The 26,067-nt window shown below is 41.6% G+C and overlaps 1 protein-coding gene across 3 annotated transcripts in view; it reads left to right on the plus strand.

Moving 5' to 3' along the window:
• LOC134943637 (uncharacterized) overlaps nt 1-20,521 on the plus strand; it is a 235,073-nt gene extending 214,552 nt beyond the window's left edge. For all 3 annotated transcript variants that reach the window (XM_063932373.1, XM_063932372.1, XM_063932371.1), the window contains 3 exons: nt 18,140-18,214; nt 18,288-18,500; nt 19,101-20,521. In XM_063932373.1, the coding sequence (XP_063788443.1) occupies nt 18,140-18,214; nt 18,288-18,500; nt 19,101-19,747 (935 nt within the window). In that variant the 3' untranslated portion in view covers nt 19,748-20,521. The remainder of the gene's footprint in view (nt 1-18,139; nt 18,215-18,287; nt 18,501-19,100) is intronic.
• The last annotated feature ends 5,546 nt before the right edge of the window (nt 20,522-26,067 follow it).

Genomic DNA, 26,067 nt, shown 5'->3' on the forward strand with positions numbered 1-26,067 from the left:
AATTACTGTTAATTCTCAGGCTAGACACAAGTTCTATACTGGTAGGGGAGTGATATTTTCCTGGTACACACTGATACTTGAAAAATATGTATACTGAATGCTATGGACTCTTTTACTTATACAAGGACAGATATGAGAAACAGAGGGTTGATGGTATATAGTTGAGAGAAAGGCACTGATCACACGGAGTAAAAAAAAACTGGTGGGTCCCTAGGATCCCATACTTTAAAAATTGGGGTCCTACTCTGCCCTTTCTGGGTCCCATCACACATTATGGGGGTTGAGGGCAGATAACATTTTAGACATTGCTGGGGTCAGGTGGCAGCTTGGGCAGTGTTGGGGATATGTTGCGGTAGAGTTGGAATAGGGTGCGGGGTAGGGGTAGGGAGAAGTTGCAGTATAGCTGGGGGTAGAGGAGACTAAGGGCAGGCATTGCTGGGGGTAGGGAGGGGGTAAGTGGAGACAGCTGTTGGGACAGTGCTGGGGCATGCAAGGAAGGGCAGACAGTACTAGACATGGGAAGTTAGCAAGGGTGTATAGCAGCTTGGGCAGTACTAGGGGGCATGGAGAGGCAGGCAGTGGTTAGAGGCAGGCAGTGCTGGGAGCAAGGAGGGGGTTAAGGGCAGGGAGTGCTGGGGGCAAGGAGAGGGTAAAGGTAGATGGCAGCTGGGGCAGTACTGGGAGCAAGCAGGGTGTTAGGAGCAAACTTTGCTGGGGATATGGAAAGGAGTAAGGGTAGATAGCAGTTTTTAATAATAGTAGATACAGCCGGCCCATCTCCACCTCCATGCCACCTGCCACACTGTTTGCCTTGTTTTTTCAGTAGAAGTAACAGCAGCTGGCCCGTCTTCCTCCCACACTACTTGCTTTTTGTCCCAGTGCTGCACCCCCTTTTTCCTGCCAGCCAGACACACTTATTCTTAAACTGTTAGCAGCCGCGACAACCCCAGCCCTCACACTGTATTAATAGCAGCACCCCAACCTTCCACAGCACGAGTTACCCGCTCACCCCTGCTGCACTAAACCCCCACCCGCTAACCCGTTACTCACTTACACTTAACTGAAATCCCTTTAAATGCATCCACACCAGACATCGTCATCTCAGCTGCCTCCCACGCTGTATTATGCTGGGTGCTGCTTGCTGGGGCAGTCTTCAATCACTGTGGGTGCAGGGGCCGTCTTCACTCCAGGTGAAGTGGCCAAATTCACACTGGGGCCATCTTCACACCAGGGGCAATATTTACTAATATTCGTGTTTGAGTCGGTTTGTGTAGTGTTTAAACTCGTTTTGTATCGGGAGCATTTTAATGCAACTTTTTGAATCCATATACGCAAAGTTACGAAGCCGTCGACTTTATGGTTGTCGTGTTTTCCGATGTCGATGCCAGTCGTTTTTTTTTGGCACATTTACGGCCGTCATTGTCGTTTGAATACGTGTTTTTGTTGTATTTGCTTGTTTTTTTCCTAAGTTAAACGCGGCAGGGTTTTTTTTTCCTTGCGGCCGCATTTTCACTTTGTTCCGATTTTCATCCCCGTTCGTGATTGGTTGTGTTTCAGATGGTAGGAATGTCTGTGCGCAACCATATAAATACGCCCCAAACCGTCTGCACCTCGTGGGTTTAGTTAGTGGTGAGGAGGAGGGAGGTTGTATACAAAATGCAGATATGCGCACACTGGGATATTACAGGATAATTGTTTGTTCTGTGAAGAACGTTGAATGTTCAGATGTTAGAATCCTTCCCTTTGAATCAGAACAGAGTTCCTCCTTTTTCCCTCAATAAAACAGAAGTAGGGAATGTATAGTGAAGTACAGTTTTATTAGGAGTGTAAATAGCATAAACAAATAATGGTAATAATTCCACCAATTTTTAGTGGGGCAAATATGCGTACCAGAATGTGTGGGGTCCCCAACAAAGGTTACCCTATAGCGCTTGTGAGGTGTTAAACAGATACCTCCCGGGATCTCAGTACTGTTCCTCCTCTGGCCATGGTATTCCTGGGTACTCCTCTCTTACTGGATCAGTCGCAGTCTGTCCCACAGCACCAACGCGTTTCAGCTCTCAGGGAGCCTTTCTCAAGGTGTGTGGTGGAATGAAAACTGGGAGAATTTATGCCCAGTATTGTGGTGTGATTGGCTCAGACTGGACATTCCATAAATTAACATTCCTTCCATAAATTATTACGAACTAATTATTCTGGTGCATTTGCTTAAGATATTAATTGGCCCCTTGTATAATAAAAACTTAAATTAAAAGATTTACATGCTTAAAACCGGCTAAAAACGCAGAGATTTGGCGTGCGTTCCAACTCGTGGAATGCACACCCTACTTCCGGTTCCGGCCGCCGTCCCCCATTGTACACTCCCGGCGCTAAGCAGACTACCGCTACGCATGCGCTCCATGTGCTGGAACGCATGGTATTTCTGTTTCCGCCTAGGACTCTAATGGAAGGAATGTAAACTTCCGGTTACGGCCATATTCCGCTGTGGAACGCAGTAATTCATATGCGTTCCAGGGCTTTAAAATACCAGAATATCTCCATACAATACGAAAGATGCAGTAATGGGAAGGATGAAGTTAGACAGTAGTATTTGCGCATCAAATTAGTAATAAAAGGTGTTCTTCCTGTATCCTAGGGAAATACCTTTTTAAATACATTTTAAAATATGTATAATTATAAAATACAGTTTTTAAAATATAGGATGAAAAAACATGCAATAATCGGAAGGATGAAGTTGGACAGCAGTATATACACATCCAATTAATAATAAGAAGTGTTCTTCCTGCATCTTATAGAAATACCTTTTTAAATATATTTAAAATATGTATATTTTTAAAATCTCCATCAAAAAATACATTTTTAAAAATAATGAAAAAACAGTACATTATGATATCGCAGAGATAAATGATAATAGATAAATAATTAATTAATTAATAATCAATTAATATGCAATTAAATTCTCATAAGAACCATTTTAGTTCAAAGTCCAGATTCAGACCCTTAGGTGCTAGAGTCCCCATATTGTAAATCCACCGCATTTCTGTTTGTGCGAGACTCTCTTCCAGATTTCCATTTCTCCAATGATTCTGCACCATTTTGATGCCTATTACTTTCTCTAAGGCATTACAGTTTTTATTATGGGCTGACTTAGTGATTTGAGACTGAATGGTTCTCGAAGCCCTTTCTTATGTTCCGGGTGTGTTCTGCCCATCGTTCCTTCAAGGGTCTACTAGTCCGGCCGATATACTGCAGTTTGCAGCTGCACTCCATCAGATAAATGCAATTTTTTGTGTTACACGTAATGAATTCAGAGATGTTGTATGTGTTCCCAGTGACATTGGACCTAAATTCCTCCGTCTTACTAGATTGATTGGTGTGGCTCCTACACATTACGCACAAGCCGCATCTATGAAACCCTATTGTTTTTATTCGGCTAGATTTTTTAGGTGCAACCGCACTTTTTACTAGCTTCTATTTTAAATTGGGTGCTCTTCTGTATACGAATTTAGGGTTCTGCGGTAAAATTTTCTCTAAAATCGGATCTCTGATTAAAAGATGCCAGTGTTTTTTCACAATTAATTCCATTTCTTTATGTTGGCTATTAAAAGATGTTATAAAAGGTAAAGTGCATGTGTCTTCCTGGAGTTTTATTTTTGGTTTTAAAAGATCTTGTCTATTAATTTCTTGCATTTCTTTAATGTATTCATCAACTCTATTCTCTTCATATCCTTTGGAAACAAATTTTTTCTTCATATCAGCAGATTGGTTTTTGAAGACTGTAATGTCAGTGCAGTTTCTTCTTAGTCTTCTAATTTGGCCTTTTGGTACGTTTTTTAACCAGTTAGAGTGATGGTTACTTGAAACTGGAATATAAGAATTACTGTCTGTTGGTTTGAAGTAAGATTTTGTTTTTAAAAAATTATTTTCAATATAAAAAGTGAGGTCCAAAAAGTTTACTTCCTTTTTACTAATATTGAACACCAAAGAAATATTAAAATCATTTCTGTTAAGAGATTCACAAAAGGAATTGAGGGCTTCTTCATCACCTTCCCAAATAAAAATAATGTCATCGATAAAGCGATACCATAATTTAATGTTGGATAAAAAGGGGTTATTTTCTGTCCATATGTGATGATTTTCCCAGTGGCTCATGAAGAGATTAGCATATGCTGGGGCGAAGCGGGTGCCCATAGCAGTCCCCATTTTCTGTAAATAAAATTTTCCATTATGCCAGAAGAAATTATTGTTTAAAATAAACCGAATACTCTCCACTATGAAGGGAATCTTGTTAGTTTCGAAGTTACTGTTTTGTAGATGATGTTTCACAGCATTAATTCCTTTTTCGTGGTCAATAATTGTGTATAGACTACTTACGTCTACAGTAGCCATGATATAATTAGGTTCCCATTTGAAGCTTTCTACTTTTTGTAAGATATCCATGGTGTCTTTGATATATGATCTTACTTTTAACACTTCGGGCTGGAGATGGTGGTCAATAAAATGGGAAAGATTGGATGTAACGGAATTTGTTCCTGCTACTAAAGGTCTTCCGGGGGGATCAGATAAACTTTTATGAATCTTCGGCAGTACATAAAAGACCGGTAGAGTGGGGTTTTTGATGTTAATATACTGCTCCTCTTTCTCCTTAATGATCCCTTCATTTTTGTATTTATTAAGGAGTATTTTTAATTCTCGTTCTATTCTTTCATTAGGATTTCCTCTTAAAACCATATATGTAGATTTATCTTCTATCTGTCTGCTTATTTCTTCCTCATATTTTTTGGCATCCATAATCACTATTCCCCCCCCCCCTTTATCTGAGGGTTTGATAACAATTTCCTTGTTATCTTGTAGTGCTTTAATTGCTTCCCTTTCTTTCTTCGTGGTATTAGGTTCTTTCTTCCAATGTGGGTGGAGATTGTCAAGGTCAGTAGTTACTGCTTTATTAAAGCTTTCCACGAAGCATCCTCTTGAAAACGTGGGGTTGAAAGTTGATTTTGGTTTAAAGGGGTTTCTCTCTGATGTTGTTTCTCCTGCTTGACTTAAAAAGTATTTTTTAAGCGAAACCTTTCTAACAAATTTTTGGATGTCCAGATAGGTTTCAAATTTATTGAGTTTGTTGTCAGGAGAGAACTTGAGACCTTTTTCTAGTATTCTTGTTTCATCCACTGTCAATTCATGGTTACTTAAGTTGAATATTTTGGTCTTCCCCAATTCTAGTTCGTTATTTTCCTTGTCGTCTGAACTTATAGGTTTATTTTGTCTTCCTTTACCCCTTTTGCCCCTTTTCTTTCGTTCTCTTCTGAACACTAATATCTTCTGTTTCTCTTCCAATTCTGCCCTAAAAAAGCTTCATTGTTAAATGCTCTGAACCTGTTGCTATTATCTCTGGTTTGTGGTTCGTAATTTCTTCGGTTAATATGCCATTCATCCTTCACAAAATAACCCCTATCATAGTTTTGTCTTTCTCCTCTCTGGTTGTTCTCCATCCTTCTCCAATTTTGGGTTCTCCTACCTGTAAATTCCCTTCGTCTAGGGTTTCTACTATCAGGGTATGGTGAAAACCTCCTCATTTCTCTTCCTCTTGCTTCATGTTCCTCCTCTAGACGGGGTGAAGTTCTTATCATGTTTTTCCTTTCATAATTCCTCCTTTCGTTCCTCTTTTCTCTTGGTCTCTGTATTGGGCTGATATCACAGTGGCAGGGGGTTTCCTCTCTCTCCTCCTCTAATGTAGCGCTTCTTCTATCGTCTCCTTCATCTTTTTCTGTTTCTCTTTCCTTTTTATCCCTTATGTATTTCCTCTTTTTTCTCATTATTAATTCTTTTTCTCTCTTAATTATTCTACTTTCCATTTTGTTTTCCTTCTCCACATAGTCCTCTAGATCTCTGAATGTACTTAATTCCGTAGAAAAACTTTCAATTTGTTTTTCTATTAGGTTTAGATCTTTTTTCCTTTCTTGTATTATAAGTTCCATAAGTGATATGGAACAGTTCTCTGTGACATTCTTCCATTTGTCATAAAAATCCTTACTTTCGTTTTCTGACGACGGTCTTTTTTCTATTTTCAACCCTCTTGGGATGAGTTTTTCTGCAATGTATTTTTCTAGAGTTATGGTCTCCCACCATATTTTACTCTCTCTGATTAGTACATACTCCAGTTTCCTCATGATGATATCCATTTCATTCGTATCCACTACTACCTCTGTTCTGTCCCTGTCTCCACTTTTGGTCTCAAATACTGAATCCAAAAGTAATCTTCTTTGATCCCTGTACCCCAGCACAAAAAAAGACCGTCGTCAGAAAACGAAAGTAAGGATTTTTATGACAAATGGAAGAATGTCACAGAGAACGGTTCCATATCACTTATGGAACTTATAATACAAGAAATGAAAAAAGATCTAAACCTAATAGAAAAACAAATTGAAAGTTTTTCTACGGAATTAAGTACATTCAGAGATCTAGAGGACTATGTGGAGAAGGAAAACAAAATGGAAAGTAGAATAATTAAGAGAGAAAAAGAATTAATAATGAGAAAAAAAGAGGAAATACATAAGGGATAAAAAGGAAAGAGAAACAGAAAAAGATGAAGGAGACGATAGAAGAAGCGCTACATTAGAGGAGGAGAGAGAGGAAACCCCCTGCCACTGTGATATCAGCCCAATACAGAGACCAAGAGAAAAGAGGAACGAAAGGAGGAATCATGAAAGGAAAAACATGATAAGAACTTCACCCCGTCTAGAGGAGGAACATGAAGCAAGAGGAAGAGAAATGAGGAGGTTTTCACCATACCCTGATAGTAGAAACCCTAGACGAAGGGAATTTACGGGTAGGAGAACCCAAAATTGGAGAAGGATGGAGAACAACCAGAGAGGGGAAAGACAAAACTATGATAGGGATTATTTTGTGAAGGATGAATGGCATATTAACCGAAGAAATTACGAACCACAAACCAGAGATAATAGCAACAGGTTCAGAGCATTCAACAATGAAGCTTTTTTAGGGCAGAATTGGAAGAGAAACAGAAGATATTAGTGTTCAGAAGAGAACGAAAGAAAAGGGGCAAAAGGGGTAAAGGACGACAAAATAAACCTATAAGTTCAGACGACAAGGAAAATAACGAACTAGAATTGGGGAAGACCAAAATATTCAACTTAAGTAACCATGAATTGACAGTGGATGAAACAAGAATACTAGAAAAAGGTCTCAAGTTCGCTCCTGACAACAAACTCAATAAATTTGAAACCTATCTGGACATCCAAAAATTTGTTAGAAAGGTTTCGCTTAAAAAATACTTTTTAAGTCAACCAGGAGAAACAACATCAGAGAGAAACCCCTTCAAACCAAAATCAACTTTCAACCCCACGTTTTCAAGAGGATGTTTCGTGGAAAGCTTTAATAAAGCAGTAACTACTGACCTTGACAATCTCCACCCACATTGGAAGAAAGAACCTAATACCACGAAGAAAGAAAGGGAAGCAATTAAAGCACTACAAGATAACAAGGAAATTGTTATCAAACCCTCAAATAAAGGGGGGGAATAGTGATTATGGATGCCAAAAAATATGAGGAAGAAATAAGCAGACAGATAGAAGATAAATCTACATATATGGTTTTAAGAGGAAATCCTAATGAAAGAATAGAACGAGAATTAAAAATACTCCTTAATAAATACAAAAATAAAGGGATCATTAAGGAGAAAGAGGAGCAGTATATTAACATCAAAAACCCCACTCTACCGGTCTTTTATGTACTGCCGAAGATTCATAAAAGTTTATCTGATCCCCCCAGAAGACCTATAGTAGCAGGAACAAATTCCGTTACATCCAATCTTTCCCATTTTATTGACCACCATCTCCAGCCCGAAGTGTTAAAAGTAAGATCATATATCAAAGACACCATGGATATCTTACAAAAAGTAGAAAGCTTCAAATGGGAACCTAATTATATCATGGCTACTGCAGACGTAAGTAGTCTATACACAATTATTGACCACGAAAAAGGAATTAATGCTGTGAAACATCATCTACAAAACAGTAACTTCGAAACTAACAAGATTCCCTTCATAGTGGAGAGTATTCAGTTTATTTTAAACAATAATTTCTTCTGGCATAATGGAAAATTTTATTTACAGAAAATGGGGACTGCTATGGGCACCCGCTTCGCCCCAGCATATGCTAATCTCTTCATGAGCCACTGGGAAAATCATCACATATGGACAGAAAATAACCCCTTTTTATCCAACATTAAATTATGGTATCGCTTTATCGATGACATTATTTTTATTTGGGAAGGTGATGAAGAAGCCCTCAATTCCTTTTGTGAATCTCTTAACAGAAATGATTTTAATATTTCTTTGGTGTTCAATATTAGTAAAAAGGAAGTAAACTTTTTGGACCTCACTTTTTATATTGAAAATAATTTTTTAAAAACAAAATCTTACTTCAAACCAACAGACAGTAATTCTTATATTTCAGTTTCAAGTAACCATCACTCTAACTGGTTAAAAAACGTACCAAAAGGCTAAATTAGAAGACTAAGAAGAAACTGCACTGATATTACAGTCTTCAAAAACCAATCTGCTGATATGAAGAAAAAAATTGTTTCCAAAGGATATGAAGAGAATAGAGTTGATGAATACATTAAAGAAATACAAGAAATGAATAGACAAGATCTTTTAAAACCAAAAATAAAACTCCAGGAAGACACATGCACTTTACCTTTTATAACATCTTTTAATAGCCAACATAAAGAAATGGAATTAATTGTGAAAAAACACTGGCATCTTTTAATCAGAGATCCGATTTTAGAGAAAATTTTACCGCAGAACCCTAAATTCGTATACAGAAGAGCACCCAATTTAAAACAGAAGCTAGTAAAAAGTGCGGTTGCACCTAAAAAATCTAGCCGAATAAAAACAATAGGGTTTCATAGATGCGGCTTGTGCGTAATGTGTAGGAGCCACACCAATCAATCTAGTAAGACGGAGGAATTTAGGTCCAATGTCACTGGGAACACATACAACATCTCTGAATTCATTACGTGTAACACCAAAAATTGCATTTATCTGATGGAGTGCAGCTGCAAACTGCAGTATATCGGCCGGACTAGTAGACCCTTGAAGGAACGATGGGCAGAACACACCCGGAACATAAGAAAGGGCTTCGAGAACCATTCAGTCTCAAATCACTTTAAGTCAGCCCATAATAAAAACTGTAATGCCTTAGAGAAAGTAATAGGCATCAAAATGGTGCAGAATCATTGGAGAAATGGAAATCTGGAAGAGAGTCTCGCACAAACAGAAATGCGGTGGATTTACAATATGGGGACTCTAGCACCTAAGGGTCTGAATCTGGACTTTGAACTAAAATGGTTCTTATGAGAATTTAATTGCATATTAATTGATTATTCATTAATTAATTATTTATCTATTATCATTTATCTCTGCAATATCATAATGTACTGTTTTTTCATTATTTTTAAAAATGTATTTTTTGATGGAGATTTTATAAATATACATATTTTAAATATATTTAAAAAGGTATTTCTATAAGATGCAGGAAGAACACTTATTAATTGGATGTGTATATACTGCTGTCCAACTTCATCCTTCCCATTATTGCATGTTTTTTCATCCTATATTTTAAAAACTGTATTTTATAATTATACATATTTTAAAATGTATTTAAAAAGGTATTTCCCTAGGATACAGGAAGAACACCTTTTATTACTAATTTGATGCGCAAATACTACTGTCTAACTTCATCCTTCCCATTACTGCATCTTTCGTATTGTATGGAGATATTCTGGTATTTTAAAGCCCTGGAACGCATATGAATTATTGCGTTCCACAGCGGAATATGGCCGTAACCGGAAGTTTACATTCCTTCCATTAGAGTCCTAGGCGGAAACGGAAATACCATGCGTTCCAGCACATGGAACGCATGCGTAGCGGTAGTCTGCTTAGCGCCAAGAGTGTACAATGGGGGACGGCGGCCGGAACCGGAAGTAGGGTGTGCGTTCCACGAATTGGAACGCACACCGAATCTCTGCGTTTTTAGCCGGTTTTAAGCATGTAAATCTTTTAATTAAAGTTTTTATTATACAAGGGGCCAATTAATATCTTAAGCAAATGCACCAGAATAATTAGTTCGTAATAATTTATGGAAGGAATGTTAATTTATGGAATGTCCAGTCTGAGCCAATCACACCACAATACTGGGCATAAATTCTCCTAGTTTTCATTCCACCACACACCTTGAGAAAGGCTCCCTGAGAGCTGAAACGCATTGGACAGACTGCGACTGATCCAGTAAGAGGGGAGTACCCAGGAAAACCACGGCCAGAGGAGGAACAGTACTGAGATCCCGGGAGGTATCTGTTTAACACCTCACAAGCGCTATAGGGTAACCTTTGTTGCGGACCCCACACATTCTGGTACGCATATTTGCCCCACTAAAAATTGGTGGAATTACCTTTATTTGTTTATGCTATTTACACTCCTAATAAAACTGTACTTCACTATACATTCCCTACTTCTGTTTTTTTGAGGGAAAAAGGAGGAACTCTGTTCTGATTCAAAGGGAAGGATTCTAACATCTGAACATTCAACGTTCTTCACAGAACAAACAATTATCCTGTAATATCCCAGGGTGCGCATATCTGCATTTTGTATACTGCTTAAAAGTTTCTTTGGAAGTGGGGGTGACCACTTCAGCGGAGTTTGCAGCACTGCTGTGTTGGAGCGCTGGTTCGAAAACGTTTTTCTAATAAGGAGGGAGGTTGTGCTGTGGAGGTAGGTGAATTTGTGGTTTGGTGAGGAGTGTTGGTTGCGATTTCTGAGTGTGGTATTGTGTTTGAAAGTCGTCTTGTCATTCTTGTTGTCTTGTATTTTGTGGTTTTGTCTCATTTTTAGTCCAAGTAATTTTTCTTTATAGTCCCTTGTCAGTGTGTGTGTGTGTGTGTGTGTGTGTGTGTGTGTGTGTGTGTGTGTGTGTGTGTGTGTGTGTGTGAGTTGTGTAGTGGTAGTGGAGGAGTGTGTTTGTCTGTCTTTTTTTTTCCTGTGTTAACTGTTTAGACACACAATTATGTGTGACTCAGAGGTGGAGGGTGTGAGTCAGGGGGAGGAGGTTGGTCAGGTGGAGGAGGTGAGTGTTAGTGAGGTTAGTGAGGTGGAGGAGGTGGGTGAGGTTGCTGCAGCAGCCTCAAGTGATAGCGACAGTCAGAGTGCTCCGCAGCCACGCACCACTACTAAGACTGGGCGGAATGTAAAGTTTAGTTTTGCTGAAAATGTGGCATTGGTGCGTGAGCTGATGAAGTATCAGAGGCAACTTTTTGGCCCTGAGTCCGCCAAGGTGCCAACACGGAGGAAGACGGTGTTGTGGGCAAAAGTTGTTGCTGCTGTCAATAGTGAGGGGGTGGTCAAGCGGACGGAGGACACGTGCCGCAAACGGTACTATGACATAAAGCGACGTGTCAAGTCCAAAATGGCCAAGGAGGCCAAGTCGGCTCGGAAAACCGGTGGTGGGCAGCCCTATATTGCAAGTTATCTGGAGTATGAGGAGCCCATGCGGAGTGTAATCCCTCCAGAAGTTGTCTCTGCAACCCATGTCCGGGATTCAGATAGGCCCAGGAAGAATGGTGAGCATGTGTATTTGCATTTACATTCTATGGTTTGTTTTTTTAATATAAATGTGTGTCATGTGACGTTGCATATTACTCCCATCTTCAAGTGTGTGTCAGCAAATACATTGTTTTGGTTAATGTTTTATACAATAGCCAATGTAACATCTTACTTTATTGTATGTCATGTGTTTTTCGGACAGATATTTTGCATGTGTAGTTTGGACTTGGTGTGTCTCTGACTTGTCTTGCAATAATGTTTTCCTTTTGGCCGATTTTTCAATTAAAATTGTGACTATGTTTTATATTTAAGTGATCCATGTGCAATGTTTTATAAACAGTGGTTGTCATGTTAGAGGCTGGAGTACTGGAAAGTGGTTTGGAATCCATTTACATGTGTAGTGTCATTATTAGATAATGTTAATTTTTTAATTAAATTAACAAAATTTATTTTTATTTTCTCTGACGTCCTAAGTGGATGCTGGGGACTCCGTCAGGACCATGGGGAATAGCGGCTCCGCAGGAGACAGGGCACAAAAGTAAAAGCTTTAGGATCAGGTGGTGTGCACTGGCTCCTCCCCCTATGACCCTCCTCCAAGCCTCAGTTAGATTTTTGTGCCCGGCCGAGAAGGGTGCAATCTAGGTGGCTCTCCTAAAGAGCTGCTTAGAGTAAAAGTTTGTTAGGTTTTTTATTTTCAGTGAGTCCTGCTGGCAACAGGCTCACTGCTACGAGGGACTTAGGGGAGAGAAGTGAACTCACCTGCGTGCAGGATGGATTGGCTTCTTAGGCTACTGGACACCATTAGCTCCAGAGGGAGTCGGAACACAGGTCTCACCCTGGGGTTCGTCCCGGAGCCGCGCCGCCGACCCCCCTTGCAGATGCCGAAAAGTGAAGGTCCAGAAACGGCGGCAGAAGACTCTTCAGTCTTCATAAGGTAGCGCACAGCACTGCAGCTGTGCGCCATTGTTGTCAGCACACTTCATAGCAGCGGTCACTGAGGGTGCAGGGCGCTGGGGGGGGGGGCGCCCTGGGCAGCAATGATAGTACCTTATTCTGGCTAAAAATACATCACATATAGCCCCTGGGGGCTATATGGATGTATTTAACCCCTGCCAGGTCTCAGAAAAACGGGAGAAGAAGCCCGCCGAAAAGGGGGCGGGGCCTATTCTCCTCAGCACACAGCGCCATTTTCCCTCACAGAAATGCTGGTGGGAAGGCTCCCAGGCTCTCCCCTGCACTGCACTACAGAAACAGGGTTAAAACAGAGAGGGGGGCACTTATTTGGCGATATGTATATATATATTAAAATGCTATAAGGAAAAAACACTTATATAAAGGTTGTCCCTGTATAATTATAGCGTTTTTGGTGTGTGCTGGCAAACTCTCCCTCTGTCTCCCCAAAGGGCTAGTGGGGTCCTGTCCTCTATCAGAGCATTCCCTGTGTGTGTGCTGTGTGTCGGTACGTGTGTGTCGACATGTATGAGGACGATGTTGGTGAGGAGGCGGAGCAATTGCCTGAAATGGTGATGTCACTCTCTAGGGAGTCGACACCGGAATGGATGGCTTATTTAAGGAATTACGTGATAATGTCAACACGCTGCAAGGTCGGTTGACGACATGAGACGGCCGGCAAACAAATTAGTACCTGTCCAGGCGTCTCAAACACCGTCAGGGGCTGTAAAACGCTCATTTACCTCAGTCGGTCGACACAGACACAGACACGGACACTGACTCCAGTGTCGACGGTGAAGAAACAAACGTATTTTCCTTTAGGGCCACACGTTACATGTTAAGGGCAATGAAGGAGGTGTTACATATTTCTGATACTACAAGTACCACAAGAAGGGTATTATGTGGGGTGTGAAAAAACTACCTGTAGTTTTTCCTGAATCAGATAAATTAAATGAAGTGTGTGATGATGCGTGGGTTTCCCCCGATAGAAAATTATTGGCGGTATACCCTTTCCCGCCAGAAGTTAGGGCGCGTTGGGAAACACCCTTTAGGGTGGATAAGGCGCTCACACGCTTATCAAAACAAGTGGCGGTACCGTCTCCAGATAGGGCCGCCCTCAAGGAGCCAGCTGAGAGGCTGGAAAATATCCTAAAAAGGTATATACACACATACTGGTGTTATACTGCGACCAGCGATCGCCTCAGCCTGGATGTGCAGCGCTGGGGTGGCTTGGTCGGATTCCCTGACTGAAAATATTGATACCCTTGACAGGGACAGTATTTTATTGACTATAGAGCATTTAAAGGATGCATTTCTATATATGCGAGATGCACAGAGGGATATTTGCACTCTGGCATCAAGAGTAAGTGCGATGTCCATATCTGCCAGAAGATGTTTATGGACACGACAGTGGTCAGGTGATGCAGATTCCAAACGGCACATGGAAGTATTGCCGTATAAAGGGGAGGAGTTATTTGGGGTCGGTCCATCGGACCTGGTGGCCTCGGCAACAGCTGGAAAATCCACCTTTTTTACCCCAAATCACATCTCAGCAGAAAAAGACACCGTCTTTTCAGCCTCAGTCCTTTCGTCCCCATAAGGGCAAGCGGGCAAAAGGCCAGTCATATCTGCCCAGGGATAGAGGAAAGGGAAGAAGACTGCAGCAGGCAGCCCATTCCCAGGAACAGAAGCCCTCCACAGCTTCTGCCAAGTCCTCAGCATGACGCTGGGGCCGTACAAGCGGACTCAAGTGCGGTGGGGGGTCGTCTCAAGAGTTTCAGCGCGTAGTGGGCTCACTCGCAAGTGGACCCCTGGATCCTACAAGTAGTATCCCAGGGGTACAGACTGGAAATTCGAGACGTCTCCCCCTCGCAGGCTCCTGATGTCTGCTTTACCAACGTCTTCCTCCGACAGGGAGGCAGTATTGGAAACAATTCACAAGCTGTATTCCCAGCAGGTGATAATCAAAGTACCCCTCCTACAACAAGGAAAGGGGTATTATTCCACACTATATTGTGGTACTGAAGCCAGACGGCTCGGTGAGACCTATTCTAAATGGGAAATCTTTGAACACTTACATACAAAGGTTCAAATCAAGATGGAGTCACTCAGAGCAGTGATAGCGAACCAGGAAGAAGGGGACTATATGGTGTCCCTGGACATCAAGGATGCTTACCTCCATGTCCCAAATTGCCCTTCTCACCAAGGGTACCTCAGGTTCGTGGTACGGAACTGTCACTATCAGTTTCAGACGCTGCCGTTTGGATTGTCCACGGCACCCCGGGTCTTTACCAAAGTAATGGCCGAAATGATGATTCTTCTTCAAAGAAAAGGCGTCTTAATTATCCCTTACTTGGACGATCTCCTGATAAGGGCAAGGTCCAGAGAACAGTTGGAAGTCGGAGTAGCACTATCTCAAGTAGTTCTACGACAGCACGGGTGGATTCTAAATATCCAAAAATCGCAGCCGTTTCCGACGACACGTCTGCTGTTCCTAGGGATGGTTCTGGACACAGTCCAGAAAAAGGTGTTTCTCCCGGAGGAGAAAGCCAGGGAGTTATCCGAGCTAGTCAGGAACCTCCTAAAACCAGGAAAAGTGTCAGTGCATCATTGCACAAGAGTCCTGGGAAAAATGGTGGCTTATTACGAAGCGATTCCATTCGGCAGATTTCACGCAAGAACTTTTCAGTGGGATCTGCTGGACAAATGGTCCGGATCGCATTTTCAGATGCATCAGCGGATAACCCTATCTCCAAGGACAAGGGTGTCTCTCCTGTGGTGGTTACAGAGTGCTCATCTTCTAGAGGGCCGCAGATTCGGCATTCAGGATTGGATGCTGGTGACCACGGAGGCCAGCCTGAGAGGCTGGGGAGCAGTCACACAGGGAAAAAATTTCCAGGGAGTGTGATCAAGTCTGGAGATTTTTCTCCACATAAATATACTGGAGCTAAGGGCAATTTACAATGCTCTAAGCTTAGCAAGACCTCTGCTTCAAGGTCAGCCGGTATTGATCCAGTGGGACAACATCACGGCAGTCGCCCACGTAAACAGACAGGGCGGCACAAGAAGCAGGAGGGCAATGGCAGAAACTGCAAGGATTTTTCGCTGGGCGGAAAATCATGTGATAGCACTGTCAGCAGTGTTCATTCCGGGAGTGGACAACTGGGAAGCAGACTTCCTCAGCAGGCACAACCTCCACCCGGGAGAGTGGGGACTTCATCGGGAAGTCTTCCACATGATTGTGAACCGTTGGAAAAGACCAAAGGTGGACATGATGGCGTCCCGCCTGAACAAAAAACTGGACAAGTATTGCGCCAGGTCAAAAGACCCTCAGGCAATAGCTGTGGACGTTCTGGTAACACCGTGGGTGTACCAGTCGGTGTATGTCTTCCCTCCTCTGCTTCTCATACCCAAGGTATTGAGAATTATAAGACGTAGAGGAGTAAGAACTATACTCGTGGCTCCGGATTGGCCAAGAAGGACTTGGTACCCGGAACTTCAAGAGATGCTCACAGAGGACTCATGGCCTCTGCCGCTAAGAAGGGACTTGCTTCAGCAAGTACCATGTCTGTTCCAAGACTTACCGCGGCTGCGTTTGACGGCATGGCGGTTGAACGCCGGATCCTAAGGGAAAAAGGCATTCCGGAAGAGGTCATTCCTACCCTGGTCAAAGCCAGGAAGGAGGTGACCGCACAACATTATCACCACATGTGGCGAAAATATGTTGCGTGGTGTGAGGCCAGGAAGGCCCCATGAAGAAATTTCAACTCGGTCGTTTCCTGCATTTCCTGCAAACAGGAGTGTCTATGGGCCTCAAATTGGGGTCAATTAAGGTTCAAATTTCGGCCCTGTCGATTTTCTTCCAGAAAGAATTGGCTTCAGTTCCTGAAGTCCAGAAGTTTGTCAAGGGAGTACTGCATATACAACCCCCTTTTGTGCCTCCAGTGGCACTGTGGGATCTCAACGTAGTTCTGGGATTCCTAAAATCACATTGGTTTAAACCGCTCAAATCTGTGGATTTGAAATATCTCACATGGAAAGTGACCATGCTGTTGGCCCTGGCCTCGGCCAGGCGAGTGTCAGAATTGGCGGCGTTTGTCTCAAAAAAGCCCATATCTGATTGTCCATTCGGACAGGGCAGAGCTGCGGACTCATCCCCAGTTTCTCCCTAAGGTGGTGTCAGTGTTTCACCCGAACCAGCTTATTGTGGTACCTGCGGCTACTAGGGACTTGGAGGACTCCAAGTTGCTAGATGTTGTCAGGGCCCTGAAAATATAGTTTCCAGGACGGCTGGAGTCAGGAAAACTGACTTGCTGTTATCCTGTATGCACCCAACAAACTGGGTGCTCTTGCTTCTAAGCAGACGATTGCTAGTTGGATGTGTAGTACAATTCAGCTTGCACATTCTGTGGCAGGCCTGCCACAGCCAAAATATGTAAATGCCCATTCCACAAGGAAGGTGGGCTCATCTTGGGCGGCTGCCCGAGGGGTCTCGGCTTTACAACTTTGCCGAGCTGATACTTGGTCAGGGGCACACCCTGACTGAGGAGGACCTAGAGTTCTCTCATTCGGTGCTGCAGAGTCATCCGCACTCTCCCGCCCATTTGGGAGCTTTGGTATAATCCCCATGGTCCTGACGGAGTCCACAGCATCCACTTAGGACGTCAGAGAAAATAAGAATTTACTTACCGATAATTCTATTTCTCGTAGTCCGTAGTGGATGCTGAGCGCCCATCCCAAGTGCGGATTGTCTGCAATACTTGTACATAGTTATTGTTACAAAAATCGGGTTATTATTGTTGTGAGCCATCTTTTCAGAGGCTCCGCTGTTATCATGCTGTTAACTGGGTTCAGATCACAGGTTGTACAGTGTGATTGGTGTGGCTGGTATGAGTCTTACCCGGGATTCAAAATCCTTCCTTATTGTGTACGCTCGTCCGGGCACAGTATCCTAACTGAGGCTTGGAGGAGGGTCATAGGGGGAGGAGCCAGTGCACACCACCTGATCCTAAAGCTTTTACTTTTGTGCCCTGTCTCCTGCGGAGCCGCTATTCCCCATGGTCCTGACGGAGTCCCCAGCATCCACTACGGACTACGAGAAATAGAATTATCGGTAAGTAAATTCTTATTTTTTTGCTTGTATTTGTACCGTGACACCACACTGCAGTGTAATTTTTGAGAAAATTTGCTACATTTTGTTTTGGCTCATATAGTGGTAATGTGTCTTTGGAGTGCCACATCACAGAGCAATTTATATATTGCATCTGTAATATTTTTCCTTTCAATACAAAATGAAGATGTGTGTGTTTATTTTTTTATTTTTTTTCCTTTAATTTGTGGCCTATGTCAGTGTCCAGTACATGTTTTCCTGTGTTGATGTTGCCATAGTGCATATGTGTTTTGGTCAATGTTTTTAGTTTTTTGCTTTTTATTTTTGTATTTCCGGTCTTTATATTTTTTATAAATAAAAACCAAGCATTTCTTCAAGAATAAATGTTTATAAGCATAATGGGTGGATGTATACACAATAGCATGATTATTTTTTTTATTTTTTTTTATTTTATACAGTGATAGAAAAAAGCAGTACTACTCGTCGGCCAGTAACTCCTATCACATCTGATGATGATGACGCTGCGGAAGCAGGTAAAGTGTCCATTGTAGTATAGGGTATGCTTGTAAAGGAATGGCCATAACAAAATTGCACTTTCATTAAAAGGTCCATCAAAAGAAGTTTGGAGCAGCAGAAGTGGCACTTCTGAAAGACATCACCACAAAAAACCTGTGGCCGAAAAGAAAGCAAGGTCGTATGTCCCGACCCAAACACAGCAGGCTACCCCGCCACGAAGATTATCGTCCGTATGTTCTGTCCCCCCACTCCAAATTTTGGACACACCTCCAAGACGTCATCCACACTCCCCTCATCTTGATTGTGAGTATCAAACTGAAAAAATGTGTAAAAACTCAGTACGTAATCAAAATATTTCATAACCGCATTAAGTCAAAACACATCAAAAACGTAAATACTTACCGCAGTAAGTAAAAGCTGAAATGTAATCAAAGCTAAATGTCCTTGTCCACATCCAGTAAAGATATGTATGTCCACTTGAGCCATACAGTATGACATTGTGTGTAAGATGCTGCAACAAAAAAGCATGTTGGTTTTATTGAAAAAAGTAAGGTTGTTTTTCAACATTTCACATGTGTGTTTGAGGTAACATTGCAAAATACATATAAAAACATTACTATGTTTGTTTGAACAAAGCTATAAGGTAAGACATTATGTATTCCATTGTGTTTTTATGGTGGAGTATGTGTGAGCTACCATAAAACTAAAGTGTTTGCTTTCACAATTAAGTAACCAGACACATTTGCCACAAACAGGCATATGTATGTATTTAAGCTAGGAGTGATGATGTTGCTAGGCAGAATAGTTGAAAGCAACAGTGAATCACATGTGTTCCATGTGTAGTGATTTGTTTACATTTCTCAAACATACGGATAGCTAACGGAGATTTGTTTAACATTTCAGCTTCTAGTCCTGGGAACAGCATCCCTCCGCAACAACAGCAACACAGAGACATGGAGGAGACAAACATCTTAGAAATGCAGCCATTAATGCAAGGAATGAGCCCCCCAGCACCTGTGAGTACACCACCACAGCAAAGCACACCACCACCACAACACAGCCCAACAACACCAGGAACACAAGGCCCTGATCAGGTGTTTTGGACCATTTGGGCTAGACAGCAGGCCACTAATGAAGATTGCCTGCGTAAGCAGACACAAATGTTTGCAAGCCTACCATCTCACCTCAGAAGAATATCAAGAAATCTGAGTAGACAAAATGAACAAACAACCAGAATAGGCAATACCATGGAACTCATGCGTACAGACATTACACAGGTCATGGGCAACTTACAGCGCATAATGGAAGAACAGCACAGACAACAGCAAAGTTATATGAGCATTTTTCAAAACAATCAAAAGATTAATGAAAGTTTATTCCGAATAGTAGACAATCAAATTGCTGCTACACGTGAACTCAATTCCACCCTCACTAACCTGAATGAAACACTCAGATGCATGCACCAACAGCAAACAAGCAGCAGTTCTGGTACGACTACTCCAAATATCACGCCAGTCTCATCACCACCAAGACGCTCCACCAGAGCATGACAACATGACAGTGCTAAAGGCAAAGGGCAGGACAAGCAGCCACCTAAAAAAACGTGAAAAAAATACAAGTTAGACATTTGGGATAAGTAACTCAAAACAGTTAGTAAGTGTATTTTTGGTGAAAAATATATAACACTTAGTAGCTCCTTGACACTTTTTTCAACATCATTAATTATAAGTGCTACAAACAAAAACAAAACATTTGTACGCACACTTAGTCTTTACCATTTTTTTTTTGGTATTGGAGGAGGGAAATGTTGATGGAGCCACACATACATGTTAGCAGGAAGTAAACTGACCACTTGATTTTTTTCTAATCATTACTCTTTCTAGATTCCAATCATTCTCTTTTCCTGCAGACAATCCAAATTACAATGTTATTGATACATATTTTAGCTTTCTTCTCTATACAACATTACAAGAAGAACACAATTGAGTTGCGTAAAAAACTTGTAATATGTTGCCTTTGTTTTTTTATAAAAACATTGTCAAAATCAATGTCAGTATTGTTGGGCCATGTTTGTGTGTGTTAAAATTAGTAAGAATGTTTTTACACATGATGCTGAAACAAACAAATATGTACTTTTACAACAAAAAACAAAAAATGTGTATAATAATGTATGTGTGGCAAACTGTGTATTTACATACACATACAGCATCAAACATTAGGAAATAAATTATTCCTGATTACAGTAAGTTTGTGTGTCTTAAATATGATGGTGCATCACACATAGGGACACATGTATTCCTCAAGGCTAACATATTATATGTTGAGGAGTGTTTTTTGGGAACACAGGTTCTCAAACTCGGCCCTCAGGAACCCACACAGTGCATGTTTTGCAGGTCTCCTCACAGAATCACAAGTGACATAATTAGCTCCACCTGTGAACCATTTAACATATGTCTGTGAGTAATTCATACACCTGTGCTTCTACTGGGTTACGTGAAAAACATGCACTGTGTGTGGTCCTGAGGGCCAAGTTTGGGAACCTGTGCATTAGGACGTTACACACAATGATAAAGTGACATACTAAATGGATTATGTGGGCTTGTAAGAAATTAGCACTGCAGGTTTACGAGCACTTATCCAGACTTAATGCATGCCACTCATAATCTGTTGTTTTGAGAATAAAAATACACACAATACACATGCGACATTTGATTTTCATAAAGCGAGGGTATGTTTGTATGTGTCAAGGAGACAGACACATTCTGAGTAATGGTTTTGGGAAATAAAAGGCAAAACATCTATTTATGATTACACAACAAATGAAATAAGCAAAACAAGCTTACCTTAGAAATAGCGATTGATGATCTCTTGCCTAACCTGCCTCCCTACATCTGTACTCCAAGTATCACCAGATGTCTCTAATTCCTCTGCTTGCTGGCTGCTTTCTTCTTCCTCCTCCTCCTCCTCAACATGTGGCAGATGTTGTTGCAAACACATGTTATGAAGAAAGCAGCAAGCAGAACACAATTTGAGTCACCTTGGAGGGACTATACAACAAAAGGCCACCAGACTTATCCAGACACCGAAACCTAGATTTCAGCACACCAAAACATCTTTCTATCACATTCCGCGTGGACTTATGTGCATGATTGTAATTGTGTTCAGCAGGGGTATCAGGTTGGGACAATGGAGTTAGAAGCCAAGAGAAACAGCCATATCCTCAATCACCTAAAAGACAGATATAGTAACGTGATTCATCTTAACATACAGCAACACATAAGTAACACACTGTGGGGCAGATGTATTAACCTGTAGAAGGCATAAGGAAGTGAAAAACCAGTGATATGTGCAAGGTAATAAAGGCAGCAGACAATCTGTTCCTAAATGTTCATTTACATATTGGAGCTGATTGGCTGGTGCCTTTCTCACCTTGCACAGATCATTGGTTTCTCACTTCCTTATGCCTTCTACAGGTTAATACATCTGCACCTGTATTTGGACAAAGTATACGCAGGCCTACACATATCAAATTACATACCCAGCAGCCATCTATCTGGCATTTGTCCGTCCTCAAACTTGTCAAAGAGGGATGACTGACTGAGGATGAAGGAGTCATGGCAGCCCCCAGGGTAACCAGCAACAACACTCATTATTTTGAGATTTGCATCACAAACCACCTGCACATTTGTGGAGTGTTCGAAATGGCGGTTTGTATATATGTGCTGCCTGCCCCTAGGTGGTCTCAGCTGAATGTGTGTGCAATCTATGGCTCCAAGCACATTGGGCATGCCAGCCAGCTCATAGAAATCTACCCTGACGGCATGCCACTGAGACTCCTGGGTAGGGAAGCAGATTGAGGCCTCGATGTGGGGCTGCAAAACACCCAACACCTGTGTGTATATTTAAAAGAACAATAAACATGAGATTAAAGGACAGAACTGGCCACCAGGAAATTAAAACAAACACAAAACAGAAGAGGTAGTTAGGTATACATCACCTGTGTTAAGATTCTGGAAAATGAGGGCTGTGAGATTCCTATGACATCCCCAGACACAGCCTGAAAGCTGCCAGTAGCCAGAAAGTGCAACACAGCCAGGAGTTTGTGCAGGCCTGAGACAGAGCGAGAGCGTGCTGTCTCAGGGTCTAGGCCCAGTTTGACAAGGTCATACAGACGGAAAATGTTGTTACGATTTAGACGGAACATCTGTATGACCTTATCATCGGACAATGCGTTCAAGTTTAAACGCCCACTAAAAAAAACGAGGCCTGCGAAGCCTCCGCGGAACCTGTACAACCTGCTGACCATGTTCAGTTTCTTGGCCCTGGTTACTTACAGGCTGATGTCTGAGTCTGAGGAATCCCACAGCACACAAAAGATCACTGGCCCACAGTCCTGCTGCCATTTCTGAGTGTAGGTGTATTGAAATGGGCCTAACATTCTTTTATAGGCATCCTAATTCAGGTGTGGGTGATTTTTTATTTGCAACACATGTAAACATGACTGAAAAAAGCAGGTCTATTTTTTTGCCGCTTTTTTTAACGAATCGCAAAAAAATACGACCGCATTTGAGCACTCAGAGACTAACACCCAAATACGAATGAATAGTGAATTCCCGTATTCTATGTAATAACAGACGCGTTTGACCGATGGTCTATTCATTCATATTTGTGAACGTTGTCATTCAAACCATTACAAATAGTCCAAACACTGCCGAGATTGGTGCTTAGTGAATTCCCGGATTGGGATTTAGAAAAAAAAACACAAATCTGACAAACTCGGATTCTTAGTAAATACTGGCCTAGGTCTCAGAACCGCATAGTGCCTGTGCAGTCACTGCATGATCCAGGAATGGCGTCAAAGAGGTCTGGCCCGGCTCCACCTCCAATAGCTTTCAGCTGGGTTAGGATACTGCAAACTTAATCAGTAGCCAGGCTATAGCACGTATTTTCAATCACTGGGCAGCATAATGATGGGGGGAAGAGATAAGAGCTGGGGGGGGGGGGGGGGGTTAGATTTGAGTCAGATTCGGGTGTGGTGTGTTCAAACTAAAATCTAAATATCAGTGTAAAAATAAAGCAGCCAGTATTTATCCTGCACAGTAACAAAATAACCCACCCAAATCTAACTCTCTCTACTCATGTTATATCTGCTCCCCCCCCCCCCCCCGCCCCTGCAGTGCACATGGTTTTGCCCGTGTGCTAACAAATTTGCTGCTGCCATCAACTCTGAATTATCCCCAGGGTGAAGGAGGACAGAGATGAGAGATAATAAATCAGGAGAGCATTAAATAGGACAGAGATGAGAGGCGTGGGAAAAACCCCTGCAACACAGGGCATGATAACAATCAATAGATATTTAAGATAGATATTTAAGATAAGATAGATAGTTAGATAAGCTAGATCATAAGTAGTTGATAGAGAATATAAGATTAGAGATAAGATAAATAGATTGCAAATAGATTGTAGATAGATAGACACTAGTATGTTATATTGTGGACCCATATTAAATATTTTTATTCTGTTTTGATCGTTAACAGTCTGAGGCAGCACCCATGATTGGTAAACACACTTCAGTACAGGGTACATACAAGATTGATATAAATAAGTTCTGGTACAATAGAACTCTTTCCTTCTATACTCTATCTCCCTGTCTCTCATATTGGTCCATGTGCATACAATGTTGTGTCAATGGTGGTGTGTTTTCATTCCCCGGTGGATCTGCGCTCAACGCATATAAAGAAAGTTGGTATAGCAACATTTGCTCCGTCTCTCGTATACTATCTCATGCGGAGAATCTATATGCAAGCATTAGCATATTTTTGCAAAAAGATCACAGCGGCGAATGCATCTAGAAATCAGACCTATAGATTGGTATTTGGTAAGATATTTCCTGTACTTCTATTTGTATGAAATGGCATACACGCCATTTATCATGGTACACTGTTTATATAGTAGTGATATATATCTATGTTCTCTTATTAAAGTGTTTTCAAATCTTTTTCTTTTTTGAATTATTTTCAGATCTTTTTTATTCCTCTCAAATTCTCCTTTATATTTAAAATGTTTTTTCCTTTGGTCAACTTGATTTTTTTTAGAATGTGATCAGTCAGGCTTTTATCTTGTTAATTTTATATTGTCATTTAGTATGAATCATGTTAGATGTAACCTTTGGAAACTATAAATGCTCAGGTTAGTGAAAGACAGAGCTCATTTCAACTTTTTTCTCTGATAAAATAATTTATTATCAAATACACAATCCCAGTTTCCTGTCCGGACTTCCGCCGGCATCAGCCCGGCATCCAGTCAGTTGTCATAGCTGCCTTTTGGTATTAATCTGTTTTGTTGTTCTTGTATGTGGCAGCTAATAGACTACAGTATTATCTTCAATTTTGTTATAGTCTCCTAGTAGCAGTTAGGCTTATCATGTTGGATTCTTGTGGTTACAGAATTAAGACCTTGTGCTGGTATGGATTATATACCATGGTGCGTATATTTGTCACTCTATTATGATACCAATGTTATATTTTGATGTATACAGGTTCACCGCATATTTGTCATATTGTTTTATCGGTTGTATTGATACTGTATTTGTCACATTGTGCCTGTGCTGAGTTCATATGTACTTCAATATGTTTTTTTTTTCTTCATTGCAACCTGTATTTTTGTGTGATGATGTCAGACATGATGCACACTGGGGAGGGGAGGGGGGGGGGGGGGGGATAATGGCAGCCCATGGCCCAGAGGGAAATCCTATTTGATCCAGCCTCAAATACACCTGAAGGTAATGAAAGTGAGGCAACATCTGAATTCACTGTAATATGGGTAAAATATATGTAAGATTGCATATGATTGCATCGGAATTTGCCTATTAATTTACTTTCCCATAGATGTGCAAATTGAATGGATAAAGTGTATCTCATTAAAAGTCTAAAGCTGTCCTGTTTTCTTTGTAATATCAAATTGCTATCCTTAATATAACCTGCTACTTAATATTCATTTGGTATTGAATTCCTCTTTTAACAATGTCATGTTCATATATGCAACATGTATTTTAATATGCCATTTGTAAAGGCTTTTTCTCTATTATTGTACTGTATATTTATTATATACTCCAAGATAAGAACATAAAATAAAAAGCATACAAATGAGAACTGAAGGCCATTAGGGAAAAGACTGCACATCATCTCAGGAAGCAGGGGACATGTCTGTAAAAGTAGTTGTGTCTGTGTGGCTTACAACCCTTTGGCAAAGGCTGCTAACACCAATCAGCCAGTAAAGGCTTCTGCTGCCCACCAGATGCTGTTTTTCCCCCCTTTCGTCCTAGAGGATGCTGGGGTCCACATTAGTACCATGGGGTATAGATGGGTCCCTTGGGAGCCATGGGCACTTTAAGAGTTTAATAGTGTGGGCTGGCTCCTCCCGCTATGGCCCTCCTACCAGACTCAGTTTAGAAAATGTGCCCGGAGGAGCCGGTCACAGCTAGGGGAGCTCCATGGGAGTTTTTCTAGTTTTATTATTTATATTAGAGTCAGGCACAGGGAGGCTGCTGGCAACAGCCTCCCTGCTTCGTGGGACTTAGGGGGGGGGGGGGGGGGGGGGAGTAGTGTCCAACCCTCTGAGGTTAATGGCCACTATCTCTGCTGAGAGGACACTGAGCTCCTGAGGGTGATGATCGCTAGCCCCCGAGGCGACCGCTCACCCCCGCAGTATGCCGCCACCCCCTAACACTGCCAGAAGACGTCGGTGGTGAGTAGATCACCAGTGACCCAACAAGCAGGAAACCGGTGTGAATGGCAGCATCAGGGTAGGAGCGCAGCGTTAAGGCTACACTCCAGAGGGCTCAGCAGTACTACGGTGCAGCACTGTGAGG

Source organism: Pseudophryne corroboree, chromosome 7, assembly GCF_028390025.1.
Source record: "Pseudophryne corroboree isolate aPseCor3 chromosome 7, aPseCor3.hap2, whole genome shotgun sequence".
In the NCBI taxonomy this organism is placed as follows: domain Eukaryota; kingdom Metazoa; phylum Chordata; class Amphibia; order Anura; family Myobatrachidae; genus Pseudophryne; species Pseudophryne corroboree.